The sequence below is a fragment of the Pseudopodoces humilis genome, chromosome 20, assembly GCF_049639895.1.
Source record: "Pseudopodoces humilis isolate 2021_Gansu_Grassland_sample_001 chromosome 20, ASM4963989v1, whole genome shotgun sequence".
In the NCBI taxonomy this organism is placed as follows: Eukaryota; Metazoa; Chordata; class Aves; order Passeriformes; family Paridae; genus Pseudopodoces; species Pseudopodoces humilis.
This window is the reverse complement of record NC_142219.1, coordinates 11,838,288-11,866,243: the sequence shown is the minus strand read 5'-3', so window position 1 is coordinate 11,866,243 and position 27,956 is coordinate 11,838,288. Positions and strand designations below refer to the sequence as shown.

At 45.1% G+C, this 27,956-nt stretch overlaps 1 protein-coding gene across 2 annotated transcripts in view; it reads right to left on the bottom strand.

The window, feature by feature from the left end:
* Positions 1-27,835, bottom strand: part of FBXW8 (F-box and WD repeat domain containing 8) — a 49,784-nt gene extending 21,949 nt beyond the window's left edge. Inside the window, exons 1-5 of one of the 2 annotated variants that reach the window (XM_005524618.3) lie at positions 27,536-27,835; positions 24,636-24,740; positions 18,379-18,543; positions 18,047-18,135; positions 4,415-4,572 (exon numbers count right to left, since the gene is read on the bottom strand). In XM_005524618.3, coding sequence (XP_005524675.2) covers positions 4,415-4,572; positions 18,047-18,135; positions 18,379-18,543; positions 24,636-24,740; positions 27,536-27,835 — 817 coding nt within the window. Of the gene's footprint in view, positions 1-4,414; positions 4,573-18,046; positions 18,136-18,378; positions 18,544-24,635; positions 24,741-25,847; positions 26,274-27,535 lie in introns of those variants that run through there. The other variant, XM_088065029.1, reaches the window with a different exon arrangement.
* Positions 27,836-27,956: the final 121 nt, after the last annotated feature.

Genomic DNA, 27,956 nt, shown 5'->3' with positions numbered 1-27,956 from the left:
TAACTCCCCAAAATTATTTAGAATTAGAGCAAGCTGGAAAGCCATCGTGGCTCGAGAAAAGAAGTGCAAGAAGCTGCTGGTGTAATTCATGGTGTGACATTCAACATGACAATCACTGCACAGGCCTCGTTTATCCCTCTGCCCCAGATTTGACAAAAAATTCAACTTCCAACCCATGAATTTCTGAGCTGTGGCCTGATGAAAGGTGCATTTATTGCCATTCACTCCAGGCTGGAAATACTTGGATAAAGCTGCTGTGTCTCAGTGCTGATCCTGACTGAACTCCAGATTTTGGGATCATCACCAGCTCTTGCTGTGTCAAAGGTGGGAGGCTGGAGGCTCCTGTCTCCATCAGCAGTGCTGGCAGCACAAAAGACATCCTGCAAAAGCAGCTGTTACATCTGTTTCCACACAGGTTTTTCTCTGCTATTACAGGCAATGCATTTGCTACAAAATTAAACAAACCCAAGTATCTCTTTCCCTTTAAAATCCCCTAATCCTCCGACAGGGCAAGGCAGCGCAAACAGAGCAAACAGTGTTAAATCTCATTTGTAAATATCATCCTGGCTGTGTCTGGCAGTGGCACACAGCCTGTCTGAGCCCCTCCTGAGCTGGGCACAGCACAGGGCACTGCCCACCTGAGCTGCCTGCTCGGGAAGGTTGGGATGGGAGGGCTGGATCTGGGTGTGGAAGATCCCAGCTCGGATCCTAAAGACCCATTGCATCAGCTCTTCCACGCTAAAACCAGCATTTCCTGTCAGCTGGTGGCTGCTGCCAGCTTTAGAAGAGATCTAAAGCAATTTACATGTGTATTATCTGAAAAAAAAAAAAAAAAAATTTAAAACCCCAGAATTTTGTCTGTGCTGGAGCAGGGAATCCAAATGTGCTCATGGTTTACATGCTCGTTCACTTCAGCTTCTAAACACAACAGGGAAGGCCAGAAGGTGCTGAATTCACATCATCTCCATCATGTTTGTCCTGTTTCAGAGTTGTGGTCTTGCCACCTTGATTTAAACAAAATAAAATTCTTTTTACTTTTTGAAAACCCTTGGGCTCGATGATCCTTGTGGGTCCCTTCCAGCTCAGGTTATTCTGTGATTCTGTGGCTCCTCATAGGTGTTTGTTTTTTTTTAACTCCAAAGTGGGAACATTAATTTCAGCTATATCACATCTCTAGGAAGTACGAGCAGTATAACAAAAACATGGATGGAAGCAAGCACCAGTCTGGAGTATCAAACCTTGTTGCTGTGAATTTTGAGATTTTCCCTAAAACATTTCTAGTTGGAGGAGCCAATTTAACCTTAGTAGATACTTTAAGTTCATTAACCAACATTTTACATTTAATTTTCACTTCCAGCAGGTCCTGAGGGTACAAAGAGTGAGAGATCTGATCTCAGTGACAAGAGCCTTGCTCTCACACTACCATTTCCACACCAGTTCCCACCAAATGTTCCCAGATTTTACCTCCACCACCCTTCTTCCGGGGATTTCCACACACCACCATCCCTGGACAGTTCCTCAGAGAGGGCACAGACCCTGTTTCATTCATGGGGAATGGGATGACTGGGATGGGAAATCACACTCCACTCACCCAAACCAAGAGATCTGCAGCCACAGCCACCAATGGCAATAAACATCCCAGCCCCTGCAGTTTTCTTCCAACATTTTTTCCTCCACTCCAGCCCACCTGGAATGCTCCTGCTCTCCTGGAGCACATCCTGGCACCCAGGGAAACCCATCACTCTGCAAAGAGGGTACAGAAGGGGACAACACCCCCAGGCAGCTTTAGGGGTATCAGAAATGACAAGAGCACAGAATTCCAAAAAGCAGCACTGCCAGAATTCCCCTCCTGGAGCCTGCAGCAGGCAGGAGCACCTCTGATCCCTGCAGCAGGCACCCTCCTGTGCTGCATGGAGTGGCTCTGCAGCTTGTGAAGGGTCTCCAGCTCCTCACAGGGGGTCTCAGGGGGTACAAGCAGGGCAGCAGGGCCGCGTTCCTCGCCGTGCCTGCACCAGGGTGGCCGTGGCATTTAATGCACAGCAGGAAAAAGTTCTGTTCTCCTGTTGCTGCACATTGTTTTCCAGTCAAACCATGCAACTCCAGAGCGCAGGGGGGAGAGGGATGGCTGAAGTAGACTGCTGTTTCCCAAAAGCTGTGGCTCCCAGCCAAAGGCAGGCAAGCATGGAGCAGATGGAGTCCTGGCAAGGCCTCTCCTGTCCCTGCATTAGCAGCATCTGCTCATTACCCAGAACCCTCGCCTGCTTTATCTAATGCTCCAGGAAAAGCATTTTGATTTGATTCATTTCAGTTCGGTAACGTGCAACACAATTAGTGGTAAAATCAAACTGGAGCACTGCCAGTGCTGACAATAGGAAACAAGGCAGAAGAAATATGAGGCCAGTGGGTTGGAATTCAAAAATCACAACTGTGGCTCGAGTTGCCAAGTCCCGTTGCCCCAGGTGTACATCCAGTGCCCCCACTGAGCGCTGGCACAGGCACAGGGAACTTCATTTGCTCCCCATCCATTTCTCTCCCTCCTCTCCCTCTCCCTGCAGCCGTTCCTCCGAGGCCGTCGGGAACGTTCACCGGGAGCCACAATCCCATTTCCCTTCGGGGCCACCGTGGAGTGACAACCCACTTGGGGCATCCAGGAGGACAAACCTCTGTCCTTGCTCTGCCTCCTGTGCCTCGGGAAGGGAGCTGAGGAGCAGAGCAGGGCAGGCTGTGCGTGTCAGCCCTTCCCTGGGATGGGGAGCCAAGGCCAGCGCTGCGGGAGCCCTGCGGGACCGGGAGCCAGGGATGGTATCGGGACGAGCCAGGGATTCGCCAGGGAAGTCTAGACTGCCTGACAGCACCACCTCCAACACGAGCAGATGGTTTCTCTGGGTTAGTCAAACTTACAAACAAAGAGGGAAGGGAGCTGGAAAAGTACAACAAAGAACAATCAAACACATTATCTTCAAAGCTGTCCGCTCCCTCCCCAAAATTTAAAATAACTCTCTCCACCAAACTGTAAATATGTGCTTTCGGCTTGCAGTTAGTAAACACTGCTAAAATGGGTCTTTTTATTTCCCTATTCCCATAGAAACTAATCTATTCTGACCAAGGCTTCTCAAATCAGAGTAACTGCCATATCACAGAGCCTATTAAAATTTCTACCCGAAAGAATAAAAGACGCCGAGCTTTATGCAAACTAGTTCAGTCACAGCACTGACAGCAAGGGATATGACAGGCAAAAAAACCCAGACAAATTATTAGATTAGTCAGTGGGAAACTAGAAAACAAACAAAAGACCCTCTGCTAGTCATTGTTTGGCACACTGGAAAAAAAGCCAGCACTTAAACCTGTGTTATAATTTCCTATGACTCGAGTAAATAATATTAATAACACCAGATTTGCTGTTGTCAGAAAATGTTGAAAATGTTGCCTATTAACAATATTTACCCACAGAAAACCATCCTGGCATAATTCAAGCTAAGGATGTTGAGAATCTTCAAACACGTAAAGCATTTAATTTACTTTTAAAATAAAAGTATGGATTAGGGATTTTGTTTGGATTATCCACCTTCTGTTTTGTTTTTACCTGCAGAAACACCAGGATCAAAGACTGTATGCGCATAAAACTCTCTAAACTTACAAATATTCTTTATTTATACCCAAGGAGACATTTTAAGTATCAAATTATACATTTTAAAGAAAGATGATAGGAGGTGAGTTCTGTTTGAGCCCCTCAGTTTAGGATCCCAGTCAGCCTGGGATCCAAACCTGACTTCTTTAATTGCCATTCCCACATCCAGAAGATGCTGGTCTCTGGCTCTTGTTGTCCATTATAGAAACCCTCTAAGGATATTTTAAACAATGCACACAACCAGGATTTTATGAGGGTTTCACTAAGTATTAGGTCAAAGCTTTCATTTCTTTAAATCCAAGTATATAATAACAACCCAGCACTGCAAACCAACACTTCAGTGCATCCACACACCACGCCAAGAGCGAGAGGGACGGGGATTAATCAGACATCCAAGTTTACCACCATCCCCATAACAAAGCTCCACAGCAGCCCAAGGGAGTTTTGGCCAGAGGAGAAGGCTGGTGGAAGAATATTTAATATTTTTATAGCAAAACAAGTTATTTGCTTAAGATAGCTTGGCTGGACTACAGCCTGGCACTCCAGCTTTGTGCAGCAGCTCCAGTAGGAATTAAAGCTCAGTTTTAATGGGTGCTATGTTCCAATGCCTCCTAATGCATTTAGGGTTATTGGCCAACTTTCTCACATAAAAGCAAGTGTGTGGATACACAGGATTACAGACACACAAAAAGCTGAGCACAGCTGCTTCATTTTTGTAAAGCCTTTTTTTTTTTTTTTTGTCCTGTTGTTGTTGTTTTAATAGGGAGGAGAGTTGTGGTTGCTCACCGTCCTCGTAGGCTGCCACGGCCAGGGAGTTGTTTATCCTCACAAAGGAGACGTGTGGCGGGGCTCCAGCCCCTGCAGGGGCTGCCACTGCTGCCAGCACGGGGGCTGTGTAGTCCCAGGTGCGTGTGTCCCACAGCCTCACCTCCCCAGAGCTGTACCTGCAAAGCAAGGCCAGTGCTCACCCCATGGCATCTGCCAGGAGGTGGCTGCAGCACAGGGGAGGGATGAACAAGGATGCTGGAGTCAGGGGCACTGAGAGTGTGCCCTTATCTCTCTGATGCCTAACTCTGACGCCCAAGGAAGCACTGAATTTCATTTAACACCATGAAAACAACCGTTAAATAGAAAAACTTAGAGTGTGAGTATGTAAGTTAGAGAATTTTCTTAAGTCACTAGGTGAAAAAGTTAAAGGTTTAAACTAGTTTAGAAAACAAGACAAGATGGAGGATTTAAGGTGTTGTCTCTTGTTATAAATGCATATCATATTACTGGCTTTTTGCAAGTATTATAATGAATGTTATATGTATCAGGTTAGAAAATTTAGCTGTATTAATACAGTTTTCTTTATTTCTGTTATTGATGAAACTTAGAAATAGTGGTATAATACATGTATGTTAAGCTATGGCACAGTATTAAAATAAAAACTACTTTTGTTTATATAACCTAAAGACTGAAAAAGATAGCTGGAGACCCTTTTTTTCTTTTGTAAACTCTCTTATCCAGATGAAGACAGCAGTGACCAGAACTCTGGGGGAGGAATTTATTGCATTTCTGGTATCAGGGAATGTAAATCTCAGTGGTGCCAAAAAGATTGATCTATTGGGAAGGGGGCAAGAGAAAACTAAACAGAAGAACACCAAAAGTCCTAAGAAGAATGTATGAATATGCATGAGAATTTATGGATATGTAGTAGGGTTCTGTTTTTAAGGGACAATCCTTTGTTAGTAAGGTGTGCTCTCTTGGCTGAATGCAGAGACACCTGGCTGTATCTGTATACTTTATTTTTATCTCCTAATTGTCTTTTTATTAAACCTTCAAATTCTACAAGAGAAATATGTGAACCTCATTTTTCATATCTCTCCTTCTTCTTCTTCTTCTTCTTCTTCTTCTTCTAGGGGTTTTTGGGTAGTAGTAAGTGACTGAATAGAGAATGCTGCAGTGCAGCTCACAGGTGTTGGGTCACTAATAATTTACTTGGCATCTGTTAATTGGGTAAATGAACATATAAAAGACCTTGAAGAAGTTCTTTGTTAGCCATTTTGCACCTTTCTATCTTAGTGCATGTAGCTCCTTGTACTCTGTATATGTGTAATATAGGTAAGAGAAGAATAAACAACCAAGTCCGAACAAGAGAAAACTGCTTCCCTCTCATCAATCTCAGTCCAAGGGGGAAAAGAACCCAGCCACAAGTCAGGACACAAGGATGGGTTCAAACAGCTCCCAGACTGATCCTCCCCAGGTTCCCTGTGCACAAAACCATCAGCTTTGCCCATTTTAGTCCCATTTATTGAACGTGGCAGCAAAGGCTACCAAGGCAGGCAGGTAAATTGGAATTGGAGCTCCAAGGAGCAGCGTGGGCAGCAGGAGCAGGGCAGGGATTCTTCCCCTGCACCCAGCACTGGTGAGGCTGCACCTCGAGTGCTGTGTCCAGCCCTGGGCCCCTCGGTTTAGGAAGGACACAGAGGGGTTGGGGCACGTCTGAAGACTAATTAGTTAATTATTTCAACTAAACGTTGTCTTTAGAATTAAGGCAGTGGTTCCTCTTCTGCAGCAGGCTCACTGAAATATCACAAAAACAGCAGTTCAACATCAGCTTGTCAATGAGGAAATAAAGAAACAGAACTAAACTATTCAGATGATATTGAATATATTGAATGAAAGAAGGTTGTTACACAGCAAACAATGGATAAACTGCTCTTGGCCATTTATGCCCACACAAGAGACTATTAAAGGAAAAAAAAATCACAGAAAAAGCAAAGAAGCTTCTACAGCTGGTCAAAGACCACAGCTCAATAATTCTTAAGGCCAGTTTTGACAAAGCTGTGATAATTAACATTGTCAGGTGTCTTCCTCTGGCATAGCTGACACTTGGATTCTTTTGGAAAATCCAAGGTGCTCCCTGCTCTGTCACCTTTGTTGTTACATCCTGATTTTTGGGAGAAAAGTATTATGGAAGAGTGATTCTTACAAGCCTCAGAGGTCTGGTGGTTGGGAATCTGGCTGGGCTGTGCTTATGAGGAAAAAATACAGTTAATAACACAGAAAAAGAAGGAAAGGTTTAGGAGATGTGGGAGCTGCACTCAGGTTTCCCAGTTCTCTGGGCAGTGCCATGCCCAGGGCTCCTGGTACTGCCAGCAGATCACTCCCAACATCTCCTGGTGAAAAGGCTCCAATTTAGAGAAGGAATTAAAGTGCCCAGGGGGGTGGTGAAAGCTGTCAGGCAGAGAGAGATGCACATTAATTCCCTGCACTGATCAGGAAGAGAGGGACCCGTGCCCTGGTCACCTGCCTCCTCTGCTGTGCCCTACAGGGGAGCACCCGGGGAAATGAGAGAACAGGGTGGGACACTTCTCCCTTTCCCTGCCTCTGCAAACCAGGCCCAAACCTCCTCTGAATCCTGCTTTCATTCCCAATTTACAGCAGCACAATTTAAGAAGAACAGACCAAGAAAGAAACTTCCCCAAAGCAAAACGTTTCACGTCAGACTGGACACAGAGCGTGGATCAGATCACAACAAATCTCTTCAGTTTGCAAAACTGGAAAGGGCTCGTTTTGCTTCGAAATCTGAAGATAAACCACAACAGGACAGGTGATTGCACAGATCTGCTGCAGTCCCCTTCAACAAGAGGCACACAAGGTTTTGGAAGCATTTTAATTTTGAGCTGATTTTTGTTTCCTTATGTTAGGGTTGGTTGGGGTCGTGTTTTTGAGCTTCTCCTGACTGCCAAGAGCAGCAGATTCCTCCCAAGGGAAGCCAAAATTCTCTTGTCACTGAAAAGTGAGTTTCAGGGGAGACATAAAACACTGGTAGACTGGACAGAACTCAGTGACAGAATATTTGTTTTCATCTCTAAATAAACAAGGAAGAACAGCATCTCCTCCTAGCGTAGCTCTCACATAGTCCAGGCTGGAGATGGAAAAAGAAAGACTGAGAGATGGAGAAAATGGCAGGAGGAGAGACCCAGGGCTGGGTAACTCTCAGGGCACACTGCATCTGGCTTCCCTTCACAGCCTGGAACACAAGGGATCCACCAAAAATAACAATGCAGTGACTGCAATCCTGGAATTAAGAGATCCAACATCACAGGACCACAGTAAATCCTTAAATTAATTTTATCTCAGAATTCAATCAAGTCAAAATTTAGTTTGAACCGTTCTTTGTTGCTCTTATCCCTCCTCCCCTGATTCTCACCATTCCCATCCTTCCCAGTGCAGTCCCACACAGCAAAGCTGAAGGACTTGGAGAGATGTTCCACAAGACTGTGGTGGGAACATGAGTGAAGCCCCAGGTCTGGGCAGGGAACCAGCCTGGGGAAGTGGGAGATATAAACCAGCTCCTCCACTGCCCATTTCCAGTGTGCACTGGGCCTGCACCAGCACTGAACTGGAAGAATTTCAAACACAGATGAATCCAATTCAGAAGGAAAAAAAAAAAAAAAATAAATTCAATGCTGTTGTAAAGAGCACCACACTTTCAATTTGTAACCACAACAAAAGGCTTTTAAACTATTAAAGCACTGCCTTGCTGTAAAAAAAAATCAAAAGGCTGCTTTATTACAGATAATTGGCAAATCTGCCCTATCAATAGAGATGGCTGGAGAGAGGAACACACTGCACTATTTCTAGACAATTTCAAGATTTCTATTCATTCCCCACCACAACTTTTACATCTTGCCCTGAGAATTTCATTTGGATCACTCAATGAAATAACCCCAGATGCAAGTCCTGCCTGAGAACAAGCACAGCACTTCAAACCCACTCAGTTACTGATATTTCTACCAAAATGGCACTGAAATGCCCACATAGATTTCTGCTGGAGTGAAAAAACATCCAAACCTACTCAGAACTCCCTCCCTGTTTAATAGGACAATGATCACATCCTATTTGCTCTGACACCAAGAGCATTCAGCTGCTGCTGTTTTCCCCTGATGGGTGCCATGAGCTGATTGCTGCAGTGGCAGGTAAATACTCCAACACCTGACACCTCTTGCACTGAGCAGACCCAACAACCCAACCCCAAACCATAAAATAATCCACATTAGAGACCACATCTGCTTCATTTCATTTAGAAAGGCTGTACAAAGTCTTGCCCTCCTGAGCACAACAAGAAGCCTGTTGCTCACAAGGCCGATTCCCCCCTCTCCTGATACCCCTTCCCTGATTCCTTCCATCCACACCCCACTCTCTCTACTCACAAACACATTTTTCCTTCTCTGATGTTCAACAGAGCCTCTCTACCCAAATAACTCAGCTTCTTTGATGGACCCACATTCCACTTTGCCCTTGTTCTTTGGAATATTTCAGTATAGACACATGAGAGGCAGCAGCAGAAGAGACAAGCTGTATTTTTCTAAATATACTTCTCAACGAGCCCATTCTGTAATTCTAGCCAGACATGGATCTAGCTGTAAAAATTAACCTGGAGATTCAGCTTAAGCTTTACAGAGATGCATCAAAACCTTGCTGAAATGAAGCAACAACAGGAGGAATGCAAATGGCATAGAAAAACTGGGAAAAATTAAATTAATGTGCAATAAAAATGCCTACTCACTAACCAAAAGCATTGTGACTACTTTTTACTGGCAGTAATGCCCTAATGAGATGAACATTTTGCTGGTGCCCTCTCAGATGAGTGAAAGCAGAAGGAGCTGGGGTTAAAAGCTGCTGCTGCTGCCCCACGATGAATGTCTGGGAAGCAGGTGGTGGAGTGCAGAGCACATGTGGGAGGAAGCAGAGCTGGAGGCTGGGCACAGTTCTAATGAAGTGGTGCTGAAGAGGCAGACGATTTCATAAGGAGAAAAACATCAGGAAACTGGTCAAAACACAGAATCTCATCTGAAAAAGCTCCACTGTGCTGGATAGCAATAGCCAGAACAAATTTGGGGAAGAGGAGGAGGGGGAGGCTGATCTCTCTCCAGAGCCCCAGATGTCTTTATGGTTGCCTAATGACAATTATACTCAACCAATTAAGACACTGCTATCACAGTTGCATTGTTAGTAAGCCTTTGGCCCTGAGTGTTGATGGCTGTCTAATTAGTGTTTGTGCAAAGTACAACTGCAACTAATATATAAACTGACAAATACACAAAAGAAAAACTGTTAACAGGAATATTTTCCAAACAGTTGAGACTCTGCTCATTCAGTCCATGGCAGCAGCAAAGACAAACTGCTTTCCACCATGGCTGGGGTACTGCTGGCACTGCAGAATTTCACTTCAAACCACAGGGTCAACAAGACCCTTGCTGGGTTTCTGTTCAGACAGGATGCTGGTGCCACTCACTTGTGGTGCTGCCTCAAGCACACCCCTCCAGGGCACGGCTCGCCACACCAAATCGGGCTGGTCACCAAAGACTTCTGATAAAACACACCAGAAACCAGTTTACATTTTCCATTATTTTCTCTAAAGAGTCTGTAGCAAGGAAAAGGAAGGAGAAAGAACCCCCTTTGTTTCACAGTCAGGTCTGATTTCCAGAAGGCAAAGTCTGTTCCGTTTCCAGATACCTGCGGTGATCAACAAACCAAAAAAAAAGAAAAACCCCCAACAACTTTGTTTCAGGCAGTCAGTGACCATCTGTTAATACTCAAAAGATTATGAAGTCCTTACAGTGTCAGTGCATTTTATTGAAGTCAGTAGGAATTTTGCTGCAGTAACAGTCTCTGTTTAAATGGATGCCTGTTGATAAGCAAGTAAAATAATGAGTATTTTGCATTGTCTTGCTCCAACAAGCACCTCAGAGCTTTCATCCTTATTCCACCAAAAGACACTCTCCAGTCCTTCATGTGTTTAATTAAGGTATCAGCCAGTGTTCCCCTCAGCAGGCTCAAGAATAAGGCCCAATTAAAGATGCAAACCCAAGCCCCAACGCCTTCAAGTTGGTTCAAATTGCTCCTGAGCTTCATCTTCTCTCCAAGGCTCACGTGAGACAGTGCTAACTCAATGTCCCATTTCAAAACACCTCTTCATCAGAACCACGCTGGGAGACACCTCAATCACAATTAAAAATCCTGCAATTAAAGGCATTCTAGGACCTTCTTTGTACTCCTCTGAAGTGAGGCGTGAATGATGGACTGGGGTGAGGTGCCTCAAAGACTGGGAGAGGTCAAAGTTCCCAATTCTCCCTCCATTCTCATTGCCAGGTATTTGGATGATTTTGCCAACTCTAACCAACAGGTAGCTTGGCTGAGGGATTCCTTAAGGAAAGGATTCAGGAAAAACTAATGGTAGCAGGAAAGTGCTACTTCACATGGCAGAAAGGAATATAAACAGAACACAATGGCCAAAAATAAAACACAAATGGAACAGGGAAGAGAAGATTTTCTATTACATAGCAGAAAGCTACACCATAAAACACAAGGGAAAACAGATGGGGGTAAACCAAAAGCAGAGTCTGAAACAATCCTAATGCTGGTAGAAGAATGTAGAACAGAAAATTAATCTCCCTGATTTCATCCAAATGTTCTTTTGGGCTGCTTTATATATATGAGTCCAGCTATGAAAAATGTGACTAATGTGTCCCAAAATGGATCTGGAAGCACTTTTAGATTTAGCCATGTAGGAAATCCATTCTGAGCATCCTCATGATCAGTTCCCAAACTCTTCTGCTGGAAACCTGACTTCCCAATCTACCAACCCACGTCCATCTGTGGACCCCTCACAGAAATGGAGCTGCAGAGAGCTTCTACCTTCATTTTTAGGGCTTTATTTAGGAAATCATCCCTCGAGAAAGTGGGTTAAGCTGCTGGAGTGTGTAGCTCTGCAGCTTAGCACTGTTATCTGTAACAAAATTAACATTTCACCATCCTCACTGCTTCTGCCTCACCTTCTATATTAAGTGCATGCAAATGTCATAGCAAGGGAATAGAAACAAGCCAAAGGGTTGTACTGTAAGGAAAACATTTTAATGAACATTTATAAAAGCAGCAATTAGACAAAGCCAAACTGTTTCTAGTAATTTGATTTTTAAGGCAAAACAAATTTCCCATCCCTTAGCTCAAGGTTCCTGTGGCTTGCATCAGCCCAGGCCCATTAATTAAAGCAGCTGCTCTATCAAGGAAACAAACTACTGTGGGTAGAGGAGAAAAAAAATTCTCTTTTCCATAAGAATTCAGGAGGAATTATGATGCAATTTGGGAAGGCTCTGCTCCATCAGCCCTATTATGTCACAAAGGACAAACCACAGATAAACAGTGGCTCCAGTTGCAGACAGAGGAGAGAAAACACCACTGGAGGATGCTGGAAATTGATCTGTTTGCTCTTTGGAAGGAATACAAACTGCAACACGCTGCAAGCAGCAGAGAGGAGAGCCATCAGCTCAACTCCAGGCACTGATGGTGAGCAGCCCAAAGAGCAAAAATGAAATCTTCAAGAAGTTTAGTAGAAAGAAGGATGAGTTTGTCTGGCCTTGGTAGAAAACCAGGATTTATAAGCTCAAAATGACTGCCTGTGCTTGACAACACTGAAGGCATCACTGAGCACATCCCAGCAGCTGCAAAACCCACAGGTAAAGCAAGAGCTCCAGGGCCAGGCAGGCTGCAAAAGCAGCTTCCACAAAGAGTCAGATCAGGCTTCTAGTCTTGGTTTCACCTGAAAGGCTTTTTTCAGGAGCTGACAGAAAAGCCAACTTGGCTGTCACTAACACAACCTTACCTAAGCCCCGTGGTCATCTGTCACCCGACCCCTCTGAACTCATGATGTCATTCTGGTGTTCAGCCTCCTCAGGGTGAAACGAGGAGCCCTGACACTGCTCCTTAACAATTATGAGAATGAGTGAAGAGAGCACAAAAGGGTTGGGGAAGGTTGAAGAAAAAAGCAATTATTTTCACCTTCTCCTGTTTGACATCTTGGCTCGCAGTCACTGGGAGGGGAGGGAGAAACCTATGAAAGCTGTGCCATCATCTATGTGAAATTTAGGCAATTAAACAAGGCAGGGGTTTATCCAGGCTGTTGCAAGTGTTCAGTTTGTTAACTTTGATTCATTTTCATTACTAATTAATATTTTGGTTTCCTCAGGTCTGCACAGTGAATTAAGATGCAAGAGCTAATAATAAATACCTTGAGAATAACCCACAAGCCCTATAGCAAAAAAATCCAAATTAGATGAGAGCTGACATGAAGTTTTAAAAAGTGCAGGAAAGCTTTTCCAAGCCTTTCGGGCTAGTTTCACACATCATTATGAAACTAAAGAGAGTGGCAAACCCTAAAAAGTCATTTGCAGGTCACCTTTGAGCAGAGTGGAGTGGGAGGTGATGGAAGAGAACAAAGAAGCAGCTACTTGTGTGTAGATGTTGTTCAAAATGACTTAAACTGAAAGGCCCAAATTGTTTGTGAGTGCCCCCACAAGACTCAGCAGAATGAAGACAACTCTATAAAAGCATTTCAGCATTTAGGATGTCAGCATGAGAAACAAATGTCCAGATTCCCCTAATGAACCACACAGGATATTCAGGAAGTTCTTCCTTTGCTTCTCATTGCCTTTATCAAGCATCACTGGGGGAAACACCACCTGTGCTCCACCCTGAAAAGGAAGGAAATGTGAAACTGTTGGTTTATCAAAGCAATCAGCAGATGAATCTCACCAGCCCTAACTCCTTAAATCTCAAAGAAAGCTGCCAGTACTTAGTGGGGAAGGAGGAAAACATCTGAAATTAAAATTTCAAGAGAACCCAGGGCTGATTTCCCAGTCTGTAAGAGGTGCAGGGACTCCTCACAGCATCTGCTAAATCAGTTTGTGGCCAAGCTCTCCACTAACAGGCACCACTCAGTCATGGAAAACTGAAGAAGGAAGGAAAAGATGATACTTTATAGTTCTGGGTCTTGGGAAGGGTGGTGTGACTCTGGGCCTCTTCTGTTTATTTTCAGAACCAGCAGCAGCAGCAGTGAAGCCAGTTTTTCTGCAAGCATTAAAGAATGAACACATCCAAGCCCACTTGGTGTGGTTTTAGGGGTGAACCTGAGGTGAGGTGGGCACCACCACCACAAGGCAAGGGCACACAAGGGCACCACAGGGCTCAAGAACAGCCACAGGTGAGTATTTCAGAGCCAGTCAGGCAGCAACAGTCCCACAACGTGCCACGGGCATGTCACACCACGGGATCCTCTGGAGTGACAAGGTCAAACAAGGACCAGATGCATGTTCTGAGATCACTCTGGCCAGGAGGACACAACTTCTGACTGTGCTGCCAAAAAAAAAAAAAAAAAAAAAAAGTAGCAAGAAAGTAGCAATTTTACTGTCTGAACATGCATTTGCTTAAATAAAAACCCAGATAAATCCAGATTTTAGTATGAGAAAGTGAAGCAATCCAGGCATTCTGCACAGTAAATGACAGCATTAGTGAGCCAGCCTCATCACCAGTAGGAATTTCTAAAAGCCAAGCAAGCAGCTACATAATTGCTTTAAGTAAGCTCTGACTTAGGGCTGAAACTCCATTTGAGTCGAGGATGAGGGGGAGAACATCATCCCTCCAGAGAAGATCCTTCGAGACGTGTAACTGTAGAAAGGCTGGCGAATACAACATTGATTGGGAGTGAGGTAACCACAAACACCACTGGCTCAAATGAAAAGGGATTCAGGGGCTGACCCAGAAAACAAGCCTCGTAACCACCGGGATGAAATTTTAATGACAAACACAAGAAGCTCTGCGTGCAGGCCAGATTGAATTATCTGATGTCAGGCAGCACAAAGGGGAGCTGCTCGCAGCCACCTTCAGCTCCCAGCTCAGGTTGCACTTAATCAATCCTTGATATTCTGCCATCTCCTGGCTTCAGCCTGGGCAGCAGCGTGGGGAAAGTGGAGAGTGCATGGAACAGGGGCACTTCTCTGTGTAGTGTACCTTTGCTTCCTTCACAGATTAATAAAGAGCTGCTCCTGAACCAAACTGTGCCTCTATAAATCACATCTGCAGCTGCTGGTTTAAGTCACTCTGCCCACAACCTGTATAAATTCCCTTTCAGGAAGATTAAAAAGCTCTACAGCAACTAAACTAAAAATGATCCTTTGCAGCAGATGAAGCAGGACAGTGAGGGTGATAAGATCACACCTAGCACAGCACAGGTTCAAATCAATCAGTGATTCCAGGCTTGCTCTGAGATTCCCAAACACACCAACCAACCACACTCTCCAACCAAAACTCCTCTCAGAACTTAATCTGGCTGCTGCCAAAAAGAGAATTAAAGATTCAGCAACAAAAGGACTGCTAAGGAGAATCTCCATCTTTAATGGATCAGGGAGAAACAGTGACAAAAGATGAGGAAAAGGCTGAAGGAATCGTCCTCGGGGTACCCAGGCTGGAAAACAGGGCCAGGGAACAGAATGAAGTCCCCGTGATCCAAGGAGAAAAGGTTGGCATCCTGCTGCAGCCCTTGGGACACACAGTTCCATGGGGTGGGATGGGATCCACCCCAGGGTGCTGAGGGAGCAGGGCAGAGCTCACCCAGACACTTCCCACCCTTTCCCAGCAGGGAGGTCCTGGACCCTCCTTACCCAGGGGACTGAAGCCAGCAATTGTGGTTCCCATCTAAGAGCTGGGCTGGAGAAGGAGGATCCAGGGAAATGCTGGGCTGGAGAAGGAGGATCCAGGGAAATGCTGGGCTGGAGAAGGAGGATCCAGGGAAATGCTGGGCTGGAGAAGGAGGATCCAGGGAAATGCTGGGCTGGAAGGAAGTTCCAGAGAAATGCTGGCCTGTCAGTCTGACCTCAGTGCCAGGCAAAATTCTGGAACAGAACATCCCAAAGGCAAAGTGCTGTGTCCTACCCTGCCACCACCACCCCAGGGAACGCTGAAGGCCTGGGGAGGAGTGGCTGCACAAGGTGGACAAGGCTCTGGAGGTGCTGGTGACAGCAGCTGCTCACCAGCCCAGGTGTGCCCAGGTGTGCCAGAAGGCCAAGGGCACCTGGACTGTCCCAGGGCAAAGCACCAGGCACTCCTGGGGCACCTCCAATCCTCTGTCCAGCTCTGGACCTTGAGGGGCTGGAGCACCAGGAGTGGCTGAGGGAATTCTGATCAAAGAACCTGCTAAAAACTGAGCAGCCCTGAGCATCCAGTGCAGCAACCTGAGACAGAAGAAAGGTGATGTCCCACGGGATAGAAAAACCCTGGGAAATGCCTCACAGTTCTGGATTAGCTGCACCAGGCTTTGCAAACTCACACACCAGCTTAGCTCAGATGCACAGGTCCCTCTGTAATCACTGATTATTCCCCTGCAAAGCTGAGCACACAAGTGTTTGTGAAATGGGAGAGAGAATCATTAAATGTAACAGATAATTGATATTTATACTGAGAGGAGAATTGACTTTGTAAACCTCAGCTATTAAATTACTTCTTCAGTACTGAAAGAATGCAACAGTTTGCTATTGATCACCAGATTCATTACACTTTTATGACAAATTTGAAAGCACAATGCCATTAAGTACAATTTTATAACCTGGGAGAGACAGGGGAGGGTTATGGTTGGATTTAAAAAATAAAAACACAGCAAACAACAAAACCCCAACAAATTCCTCGATATCCTAAATACTTACCAAATGCACATAAAGTACTTCCCTGCACAATTTGCTGATGCCCTTGGAAGTTTTAGTTGTAACTTGAAATCTCCCTTGTTTGATATTTACCATTTACCAAATTAAGAGACAAAGCAGAGTGAAGGACAAGCAGTAAGCAGCAAAGGCCATAACATAATTTTTGTGTTCTAATACTCTATAAACTTTTCATTTACTAACCAGATAAATTCAAACAGCTGAATTCTAATTTCCTCATGTTGTTTTATCAAATACATGCTGACAGCTTCATAAAGAGATAATTCATTTTTCAGAGGAATTACTGGAAAGTCACTTAAGTGAACATCACTTTTTCTAAGGGATACACACATGTAGATTTCCCTCAGTGGTCTCTTACCTGCTCACCTATTTTCAGGAACCTGAAATATTTAATTGTACCACACCCCTGATGTAAATTCACCAAGAGAATCAGGAGATACTGGAGGAACTGGAGAACCAACATGAAAAGAGTGTGTGCAACTGTCAGAACCCAACTTCTGTAACACACCAAGCCAAAATATGGACTATATGAGTTTAATATGCAGGATTCATAACCTTTGTTTATTAATACTTCAGAAATGTAGTTTAATCTGCATAACTCCTATCTACTGCATGTCTGGATATAAATACAATGGAGAAAATGAAGGAAAAGAAGAGCTGGAGGTTTTGGCAGCAGCATGGAGACAACTGGGCTTGCTGTCTGATAGTTTAGAGTCCTGTTCTCAGTTGTCCAAGAGCATTCAAAAGCACTTCCATGAAATTAAAGTGTTTTCCAGGCATCTTTCTGATAACCAGTCTGTGAATTTTAAAGCACTTTAAAAGCAGTTTTCTCTAATCCCACACCATTAACATGCAGTGCCACCATAAAACATTGAACTCTGGTATGTCAAGGACAATGTCCCAGCTCCCCAGAATATCATAATTTTATTTAGTCATGTGATTACTAATTACTGAACCTGTGTAATCCAAACAGAACACTGAATCACTTTAACTTCTTCTAAAAATTTCTGAGGCTCTTAAAATTGTATTTAAGAGCATAAACCACATGAATAGCTAACATTAAACCAAGGTCCAGAAAACTTCTATATCAGGAAAAGAGAAGTTTATCTATTCTGAGTGGGTAATTTTCCTCCCAGGCTGTCTTTTAAGTAAGAATGCAGAAAAGTAACAGTCCTTCTAAAGTTATTTTTGTGCCATGACAAGATATCCTTGTGATTAATAGATTCTTATGGAAAAAAACATTAAAAAGGAGATTTTTTTCAGTAGATGTGTAAAATGTTTAATACATTCTGGGTGCTTCCACAGCAAAACAACAGATGGAGTTCATCAGAAAGCACCTGAGTTTTTACAGGGACTACTTGTACATGAGATAACTTTTGAATAGTTCCATAAAAATTTGAACTGCTGAGGTAAATTGCAGATAAACATCCTTATCAGCCACTTAAGGACAGCCTGCCTCAGGAGCTGCAGGTGAATCCATTCTCATGCTTCAAACAGGTGCTGCTTTTGAATTTATTAAAAGAAGCACCTGAGATTTTTAAAGGTGAAGGTGGAGTGAGCCTTATACAGACTGGTAAAGATGGAGTGGGCATTACACAGCCTATAAAAGGTGCAGTGGGCACTACACACCCTATAAAGATGGAGTGGGCACTACACACCCTATAAAGGTGCAGTGGGCACTGCACTCTCTGTGAAAGGTGGGCTGGGCACTGCAGACTGTGTTGCAGGGGCAGTGGGCACTGCACTCTCTGTGAAAGGTGGGCTGGGCACTGCAGACTGTGTTGCAGGGGCAGTGGGCACTGCACTCTCTGTGAAAGGTGGGCTGGGCACTGCAGACTGTGTTGCAGGGGCAGTGGGCACTGCCCAGCCTGGTGCTCACCCAGCCATGACCACCCCGTCGCAGCAGTGGACGTCGCACAGGACCCGGCCGGGCTCGTAGCGCAGCTGGCTCACGGCACCCACGCGGTTCTGCAGAGAGGACACAGGGGTTGGTGCTCCCATTCCTTCAGCCACCAAAATCTGCTGCTGGGAAACTCCCAGCTTTGCTGCTGCTGCTGAGAGAAGACACATCCAGCCCAAAAACCCCCCAGCAGCTTTCAGCCGGAAAGGAGGAGCTGCAAAACACAACACCAGCTCCCCTCTCCCCCTTGCTCAAAGCAGGTTCCCATTTTTCCCCAGCACCTGGATCCCTCGAAAGAAATTCCCTCTCACCTTCCAGTTGGTTTTCAGCATGTGCTCTCTGGCTCTGCAGTTTTTGAGGGCGAGCTTCCAGCAGGAATGGTCGGAGATGCTCATGTCCAACAGGTATCCCTCCTCCTGGCACAGCCGGTACCACAACACTTCATCTTCTGCAAGGATTTTCCATGTCCTGCTGACCTGGAAATCAATGTTTATGTATGGATCTCTCATAAATGAATAAGGAAAAATTAAATTTAATATGAAATACTAAGTAGTATCTCAAATCGAAACACAGAAATTAATGCAGGCCTGTACTAAGATGAAAGTCTTACTTAAATATATTTGTTAATTCTTTATACACCTGAGTATAAACCCCAGGCCTTTAACAAAAGGCTTGTTTTCTGTGGGTTCTTCAGGAAATAACTGAATTTATACTCCACTAAAACTCCACATAACGTGGACACACTGTCAACCTGAAATATCAGTGACTGGGAAATTTTGACAGGAAAAGCAGCAAGAAAACAATTAAGAGAGAACTGTGAGCTTAGAGCAAAAATATGAATTTATTTTCATATTTGTAGCTAAGAAACCCTCTCAGATCACAGCACCGTATCTCCGAAGTCCCACTGACAATGCCTGATTAGGGGTATGACATTAGTGATTTATAACCTATTGTATTACAGTATGCATAAATAGGAATGAATTATTAAGTTTTTCAAGCAGCCTCAAGTTGCTGCCCATTACAGAGAGAACAACTTCATCACAATCAATTGTGGGCTCAGAATTAAAGATTCAAGAGGTAAGAGCCAACTTAAGTAGCTTTTTTTTCCCCTCTGTAATTCTTAATTTAAAAAAACAGATGTAACCAATGAAAGCCACGACTGGTGAAAGCAGCAATCAATTGTGCTCTGTTTCTAAAAAGATTAAAAGAACTTTCTGAGACTGACATCATTTTCACTAAGTTACAATTAAGCATCTAATGTTCATTTCAGTCCCCAGATTATGCCAAGAATCCAAGCCTCCCATGGACACAAACCCTCCCAGGACCACCTCTTTATATTTATTTGCCATTTTTTCCATAGTCACACACTCAAAAAATGTTCAATATGATGAAAGAAGGGGTGATCTGAGTAACCTGCAAGTGTTTTTAAGATTTGAGACCTACAGAGAAGAGCAGTGCTCAAACAGGAATATCCAAATGCAGCAAAATGAATTTTCTTAATCACCCAGAGAACTCAATAATCCCCCTCCATCCTCTGACAAAGGAAACAACCTGCACAGGGCAAGAACAATGCCCTGAAATGACAGAAGCAGCACTGAGGCTTCTCCAGCAACACACATCACCCCAGAATCAAAGTGCTGAGTGCTCCTGTCCCTAGAGGGACACACTCAGCAACTTCATAAGCACCAAAAAGAGGCAATCCCAAATCCAAACTATTAGGAATTTGCTCTCAATTTGATTCGAAAGTAGGATAAATATCTGTGTGATTGCTCCAAGAATACAAAAAAAAAAACCCAACCCCAAAGCAGCTTTGTGCTGACACACCAAAAGAGCAGCTGTGGTGCAGGAGTGCAGCTCCCCAGGCAGAACCTCTGCCCCCTCCCCAAACAGCAGCACATTTTCCTGACAGGGACAGGCTGAGCACACGCACAGGGAAGCACAGCCAAACCAGGCCAGCTTTTGCCTTGCTTTCCAAAAGAAAAATCAAAAATAAACACACACCTTTCAGTCTGCCAAAACAGACAATATTGCACAGACCTTTCAAGTTTCAAGGTCTTAAAAGCATTTTATAAAGACAGTAAAACAAAAGAAAAGTGGGGGGAGCTACATAAAATTTCAACTGCCTTTTCAACTTTCAGGGGGAATAAAGATCCTATCCTCTCCTGATTTTTTTTCAATCAAATTACAGCGAACCCTGCTGCTTTACAAGCCTGAATTTCCAAAGAGTCCCTAACCCAGCCTTTTCTTACAGCCCCAAACTCGCATGCCAATCCCTTGTAAAACCCCACTGAGCGAGGCTCAGCTGCACGAAATCACTAATAAAGAGTCTCAAGCATTTCACTTTACAGCACCACTGTGAGCTGCAGCATTAAAACCAGCCATTGGCTTCAAGTCAGCTTTATTAGATCTGCTTGACTTGGAGTTTCAGGTGAGGCCCCAAAAGCCAGGGCATTATGGCTTTATTTACATGCACCCAAATGCTGGGTGCTGGAGAGGAGCTGAGATGTGCAAAGCTCTTGTTAAAACTGTTTCCAAATCTAAACTGCACAGAAACTCCTGCAAGGATCAATGACAACATCTTACAGACTTGTTTATAGATTTGGAGTCCTGAATTTAATTTTGTCTTCAGTGTTCCTATTATCTTTTTACAACTGTTCTCAGCAAAGAAAGTTTGGGTTCCCCTGAGCTCCACACAGGGACAGTTTTATATTTTATAGTTCAGCAAGTAATAATGTTCTGAAGGACTTCAAAGGCTTTTGCTGACATAGGCTTTGCTATTTGGTTTTGCCTCTGGGGGATATTTTTTCCCCTAAAAAACCCCACCTCTTCCATCAAATCCAAAATTTCTTCTAATCCCATCTAAATCAACTGGCTCAAATCCTAATGAAGGTTTATTCATCCCTCTGCATCTGATAATGGTTTTTATTTCACTAGGTTTATTTTCTTCCCCAGACACACAAAGGCAGAGTCAAGGCTCATTTGCTGAGACCAGGGGCCTCAATTAGAACTAGCTGGACTTTGAGCTCAGTACAAAAAATAGTGCCAAGTGTTTAATCCAAAGCCATTCTGATGGAAGCTGCTCATCTTTTCTGTTCACAGCCCTGAGCACAAAATGATTTGGGCTGGAAGGGACCTGAAAGACCACCCAGTGTCACCCCCTGCCATGGGCAGGGACACATTCCACTGTTCCAGGCTGCTCCAACCTGGCTGGAACACTTCCAGGGATCCAGGGGCAGCCACAGCTCCCCTGGGAATTCCATCCCAGCCCCTGCCCACCCTGCCAGGGAGCAATTCCTGCCCAATATCCCATCCAGCCCTGCCCTCTGGCAGTGGGAGCCATTCCCTGTGTCCTGTCCCTCCATCCCTTGTCCCCAGTCCCTCTCCAGCTCTCCTGGAGCCCCTTCAGGCCCTGGAAGGGGCTCTGAGGTGTCCCTGGAGCTTCTCCTCTCCAGGTGAGCACCCCCAGCTCTCCCAGCCTGGCTCCAGAGCAGAGGGGCTCCAGCCCCTGGAGCATCTCCTCCTCTGCTCTCACTCCAGCTGCTCCAGGTCCTTCTCATGTTGGGCACCTCACAGCCAGGGGCAGCTCTGCAGGTGGGGTCTCACCTGAGCAGGGCAGAGGGACAGAATCCCCCCTCCCTTCCTGCTGCCCCAGGGCAGGGATATCCTTATCCATCCATTTCTCTGCTCTCTCTGGGAATCACAAGGAGGATGGATGATGGCTTTTGCCCATAAACAACCTTGATGCAAAACCATGCTCAAAAAAACACATTCAATTTTCTTTTTGTAAATGTATAAACACTAAAGCCTCAACAGCTTGACAATCCCAGCAGCCCTGGAGGCAAGCAGCTGAAATTCTTGATTTATGCACGACAATTCATCCCTAAATTCCTAGAAACAGTCTCCCTTGCCCTAGATACATACACAATTCCTGTGTTGGTAAACACTTCTAAGCCTTCTCTAAGATGAAAACCTAACAGGTCAAGGGAATTTCCCACTGATCTGTTCAGAAACAAAACTGTCAGTGCTGCTGAATTCAAACACATCCCCTCATCACCAAGCTGAACCATGAAGGCCAGGTCCCCATGCCATGGTAAAATTAATGTATGTACAGGATCAGCCCCTGATCACACAAGGACATTTCAGTTTGTCACATTTGTGGTGTCCCAAGGGATTGTTTCTCCTTTCCTTGAACATCCTGACCAGGAGGAAGGAGTGACTGCTCCCAAACCTGCTCACAGTCACAGGAGAGCCACTCATGGTACAGATATTTCTGCCAGTGGTCAGAACACCATCAAAAAGCACTCAGAGGGCAAAATTCTGCATTACTCTGGCCTGCTCTGTGCTACATGAAGCCCTGGATAGTTTTTTCCTTGAATTCCAAATGTGGGATATCAACAGGGACCGGTCTGGAGGATGCTACTGAATGTTACCCCACTATTGCAGCTCCAGCAGAGCTCAGGCACTGAGGACAGTTATTTACAGGCTTTTGTGTTTCCAGAGCCACACAGACAGGTTGTGGTTTACAGTTCTAATTCCAAAAATCAGAGAAAAGCTGTGGGGGAGCGAAGGAAAGGGAAATATCAAGGTGAAATTAAAGTTCTCCAGACAGTCTGTGGTGTGATTAAATCTCAGAGAGGCTCTGCAGTCAGGCTCCTTTCCTGTTAGCTGGTTACCAATTTGGCATAAAGAACTAAGCAAACAGGTTTTCTCCAAAGGCACTCACATGGATCATGATGCCAATTCCACCAACTGGCCCAATTTCACTGAAATCCCAAGGCACCTTAATAAAAAAAATCCTTTCTGGGATAACACCATAAAGCAGCAGGGTTTTCCATGGAACAGAAGAGGGCTCCCCCCCTTCAAAAACAAAACCACCAAGAGAAAAATGAAAATGCTATTTATTTTTATGGCTCTGCTTTTTATTTGAACACTTAAAAAGAAGCCAGCTCTGCACTGAATATTCATCTGATTGGGAAAGCCCTGTAAAACACTGGGCACTTGCTCAGCTACCTGTCAGCTGCCACAAAGGAACAGTGGCTTGGAAAGAGGAGAATAAGAAATGTGGAAAATTGTCTGTGTTAAAATATATCTTATGAGAACAGGTTCGAGCTAAAAATCAAAGTGAAGGGGAGAGAAATCCGGTGAAGCCCCACAGCAGCCAATCCTTGTACTGTGCCATGAGGTAAACTGATCATGCCTAAGGAGGGGGGGAAAAGAGAGTCAAAGAATAACCTTAAACTAATCCACTTCAAAAATGTAACCCTGTTCCATGCCATGGGCTGTGGCCTTTACTGATGGCATATCTCTACCCCAAGGGACAGAAACTTGAGCATATCTGAAAGCTTCCCAGTCCTGGACAGCATCAAGAAATAATCCTAGAGAATTCTCCCCTCTGCAAGAGCAGCCCTGCACGAGGAATTAATTTTCTTTAAACAGTCCCTGTTCCTAAAAGGCATTAGCAAGTCAAAGATTCAAGCAATAACCACTTGTAGCTATTTAACACTACAACAAGCTCATACTGAACATTAAAAGCCCAATTTCCTTTCAAAGCCTGGGCCATTTGCAGAATATTTGAGTTTAGTTTACCACCCTCAACAGACTCTGTCTGTCACTTCTCAGTTTTCACACATTAACATTTTTCTCTTGCACTCAAACCATGCCCTAGACCGTCTGTAACACAAAGAATAGTTTTGGTTGGATTTTTGTGAAGTTGCAAGAGGTGCTCTGTATATAAGAGTTAATGAACACCAGCCTGGAACCCTGAATAGTGGCCATAGGAGAAGCTGGAATTATATCCACAATATTCTGCTTGATTTCACAGGGTAATCAGCACTTGCCAATTAAGTTTGAAGAATCATTCAGGGAGGAGGTTCATCATTCAGTGTGTGAAGAAAGGAAATAAAGAAGCCCAACAGTGTGGGCTGAACAACCCTAAGCAGAATGAGGTGAAAGTGAGGTGAGAGTTAGTAAAGTTCTGGAAGAGACAGGCAGTTTACAACTACAAGTAAGTTATGGACCATGCCTGAGTACACCCTGCTGACAGCATCATCTGAAAGTATCAGAAAAAAAAAAATATAAACCCCTTGCAGGGCTGGGGGGAGCAAATCAGGGTCATTTCAGAATTTAGCCTCACATGGAAATACTACAGACAAAAAGTTACTACTCCAAGGTCTGTGGTTCAATCCCAGGCTGGAAAGTGAGAGAGGCAGCTCTTGCTTAGCACTGCCAAGTGCTGAGTTCTGAACACTGCAAGACACCCACCTGAATCAAAAATGCTTCTAAACACATTCAAAATATCTTGATCAAAATATCTTTGCGCTATTTATTTTCAATTTTAAGGCTTTGCTGCTGCCCAAAGCACATTTCATTTAACTCTGCTCAAGTAAATCCAGCTCATGTACCATTACATTTTCAATACTCAGCTTTGGAACTGTCTCCTGTAAGTGAAAGCACAAAAAGCCGAGTTCCTGGGGCTACCACTCACTTCCCTACATTGAGTTGCCTGTTTTTTCACTATTTCTGCCAGTTTTAAGTGGTATCAGAGCAGCAAACTGCCAGCAGCACCTACCTGAGCACACCTTCCCAGCTCAGCCTTGCCTAGGTACTGGAATATCTTCAGTGCCAGCTCATAAGGCAGCTGCACATCGAAAAAAGGAACCTCATTGATTTCATTCTGGAAAGGAAAAAGGAGAAGATCATTTGTGAGGCTGGTTTAACACACAGTTTGACAGCAGGAGAAGCTACCATGGTATGGAGAAGGAACAGTGTGTCCTCAGGGCCATCACAAGAAAACATCAGGAGTTCTTCTGCCTCTCCCCCCTTTCACAGCCCTTCAAAGGGCAGAGAAAGGCAAGACACAAGCTCTAGAAAAATAGTTTGGCTAAAGTGCCAAAAAGACCCAATAAATAAGCACTTTGAAGACATATGCCCATTATTAATTTCACTTGCAAGGTTTCAATCCCATATGATGGAAAAACTAACAAATATTTTAAACAAAACTGAATGGAGATGATGATGGTTTCTTTCATTACTAACATAAAAATGTCTTTTTAATATGAAGTGTTCCTCCTTTAAGTGATTAAGCATCTCAAACAAAAATTTGAAGCCAAATCCATCAATTTAAGCTAACAGCTAAATGCAGCACACAGATTTTTCCTAGATGTATTTTGTTTGGTTAATTACATAATTATTACATCTTCTTTCTGCAGTTATCTCCTCTCTTATCCTGAATGGATACCCAAAATTTTTATACTCTACAATAGAGACAGAGCTAAATCAGCTGATTCTGACCATTTCTAGGTCACCAGTTTTGCTTCCCCATATTTTCTCTGGCTTCTGTCCCCTCCCAAGTGCTCCTGATCATTGTCTATCAATCCTCAAGCACAAAATCAGCTGCCCAGTTAAAACCCATCTCCACTGTTTGCCTTCAGAAGCTCGGGCATCCCAAAGCAGGATCATTTCCTGTCTCTTGGCACTTCCCTAACCCTGGTACCTTGGTTTCTTTGTAGGTCTCTCCTACAACTACTCCTTCTCATTCAAATCTGGGCCATTTCCAGTACCAAAGAAGAATAAATGGGATATCCTGTGTTTATTTAAAGCAGAGTTACTCATGGAAATCACAATATAACGTGGTGGTGTGGTTTTTAAAGCAAAAGTTATTCTACACTAGGCGAATGTTTAGACAACACAAATACACGCAATGAAATCAATCCGGTCTTTTTAGCAACAAAACATCACTTTACACACACTGGAACCTCCCACTTGTTCTAAAGTTACTTACAGCAGGACCTGCAGCTAATCTTGCTGCTCCCCTCCCTCCTCATCCACAGTTTCCCTGCCCAAACAGCTCCTTTTCCCTGCCCTGCGCTGGGGCCGCTGGCTCCGCTCCCCGCTGCGCATCCGCAGGATCTGTTTTGCTTTCTTGTGCTGCAAATCCCATCCATCTCCAACGGGGACAGCAAAGGAAAACACAAAGGGAACCTCTCTCCATGGCCACATGCAGGCAGGCTCCGAGCTGGCCAGATGTGATCCCGCTCAGCTCCAGCAGCCACGGAACCGTTCTGGAGCCACAGGCTGCGCAAACAAATCAGAGGAGCCACTGGGCAAGGATTGTTAGCTCCAGGCTTAGGAGCTCAGGCACGGCACCACCATGGATGTGCTCCTTCCAAATTGGATTTGACTCGTGTCCAAGCAGCAGATCCTGGGCTGGCTGGATGCACACAGAGGTCTCCCTGCAAGGACACAGCAGTGCTGACACAACGCTCAACACCAACGGTGCTCTCAAGGAAAGGAGGGGAAAAGAGCAAAAAACAGCTACACAGGCTTTTTATAAACTGAGCTGTAAGAGGGTTTATACCCTGCTTCAAATAAAACCCTGAAGTGCCTTTTTTTTCTACTTTGGTGCTGCAAAGGGGTCCAAGTTTAAATGAGGAGTAGCTGCAGAAGAGACCTACAAAGAAACAAAGGAATGGGGGTTAGGAAAGTGCCAAGAGGCAGGGGATGATCCCGATTTGGGATCTGTCTGAGGTTCTCAAGGCACAGCACAAATTTGTACTGATTCCATGCTAATGCAATCCTAACATTAGGGGCAGATCCCACACCCCAAAAATTCCTACAGCTTGTCCTCAGCACAAGGAAGAGGGGATGTTAAGTCAGCACCAGTCTGTCTAAAAGTCTACTGGAATGAGTCCAAAACTCAAATATAACCAGCCCCTCTGAGACAGATTCGGGCTCCTGTGTGCTAATGGAGCACTAATTCTGTAAATGGATTAATTTGTGCCTTGCAGACAGAAATTTAATCTGTTCCTTTTAATTTTTTTTAAGCAAAGAGTAATTAGTCATAGTGAGGTTAGTGAGAAACAAGAAAATGGGTTTCCCCCCAAGTTTTCCTATACTGTAAATAACATCTCTGTGGCATTTAGAGGATTTACCAAAATAACCTTTATCTGGTTCAGAACTGTATTTAAGACTATTTCCAAATTAACTCCTTTATTTCAAGAATTAGAGCTTGTTTTCTTACTACGCTGCTGTGTCACAAAGCAGGATATCCTGAATTACTGCACCCGCATCAAGCTGCCTGAGTAAACAACAAAAAACTTAAAGAGGAAAAAAAAAAAAAGTATTATTTCACAGAGGCAGGGAATATTTCGAGTTGGAAAGGACCCTGGAGGATCATCGAGCCCAACTCCTAGCTCCGCACAGAGCACCCCAACAATCCCACCCTGTGCCATTACACAGGACGAGCAGATTTTGAAGGGTTAGAACTTTGTAAAAGGGTGTATATTCGGAAGCTGAGGTTATAAATAAGCACACAGGAACAGAAGTTTTACGCCTGCTCTGCTCTCCGCCTCCCGGTGATTGCTCAGCCCCTCTCCGTGCTCCGGCACCCGGCCCCACCGCGACCCCGCGCCCGCCCTCCCCTCCTGGGGCCCGGCCCGGCCCCGGCACATCCCCAGCACCGACCCCTACCAGGTCTCGGATCAGCTGCCCCAGGAGATCGTCCCCATCTCCGGCTCCATCCCCCGCGGGCTCCCCGGCGGGCCGTGCGGGCTCCGGGCTGCGGCGGCCCGGGGCGCCACCGGCCACCAGCCCGCGGGCCAGCGCCAGGTACCGGGGCTCGGCCGGGGGCTCCCGCGGGGTCTCTCCCGGCCTCTCCCGGGACTCCTCCGGTGGCTCCTGAGGGGGCTCCTCCCGCCGCCGCCGCTTCGCGCCCCCGGCCCGCTCCTCCCGCCGGCGGGGCCGCTCCCGCTCCGCCGGCACCGCGGCCATGGGGGCGGGGCCGGCCCGGCGCGGCCCGGAAACCGCGCCCCGCGCCCGCGCGTTCCGCCGCCCCAAGGTTCCGCCGCCGCCGCCGCCGGGACCGGCGCCGGTGCCCGGGAAAGAAGCCGGT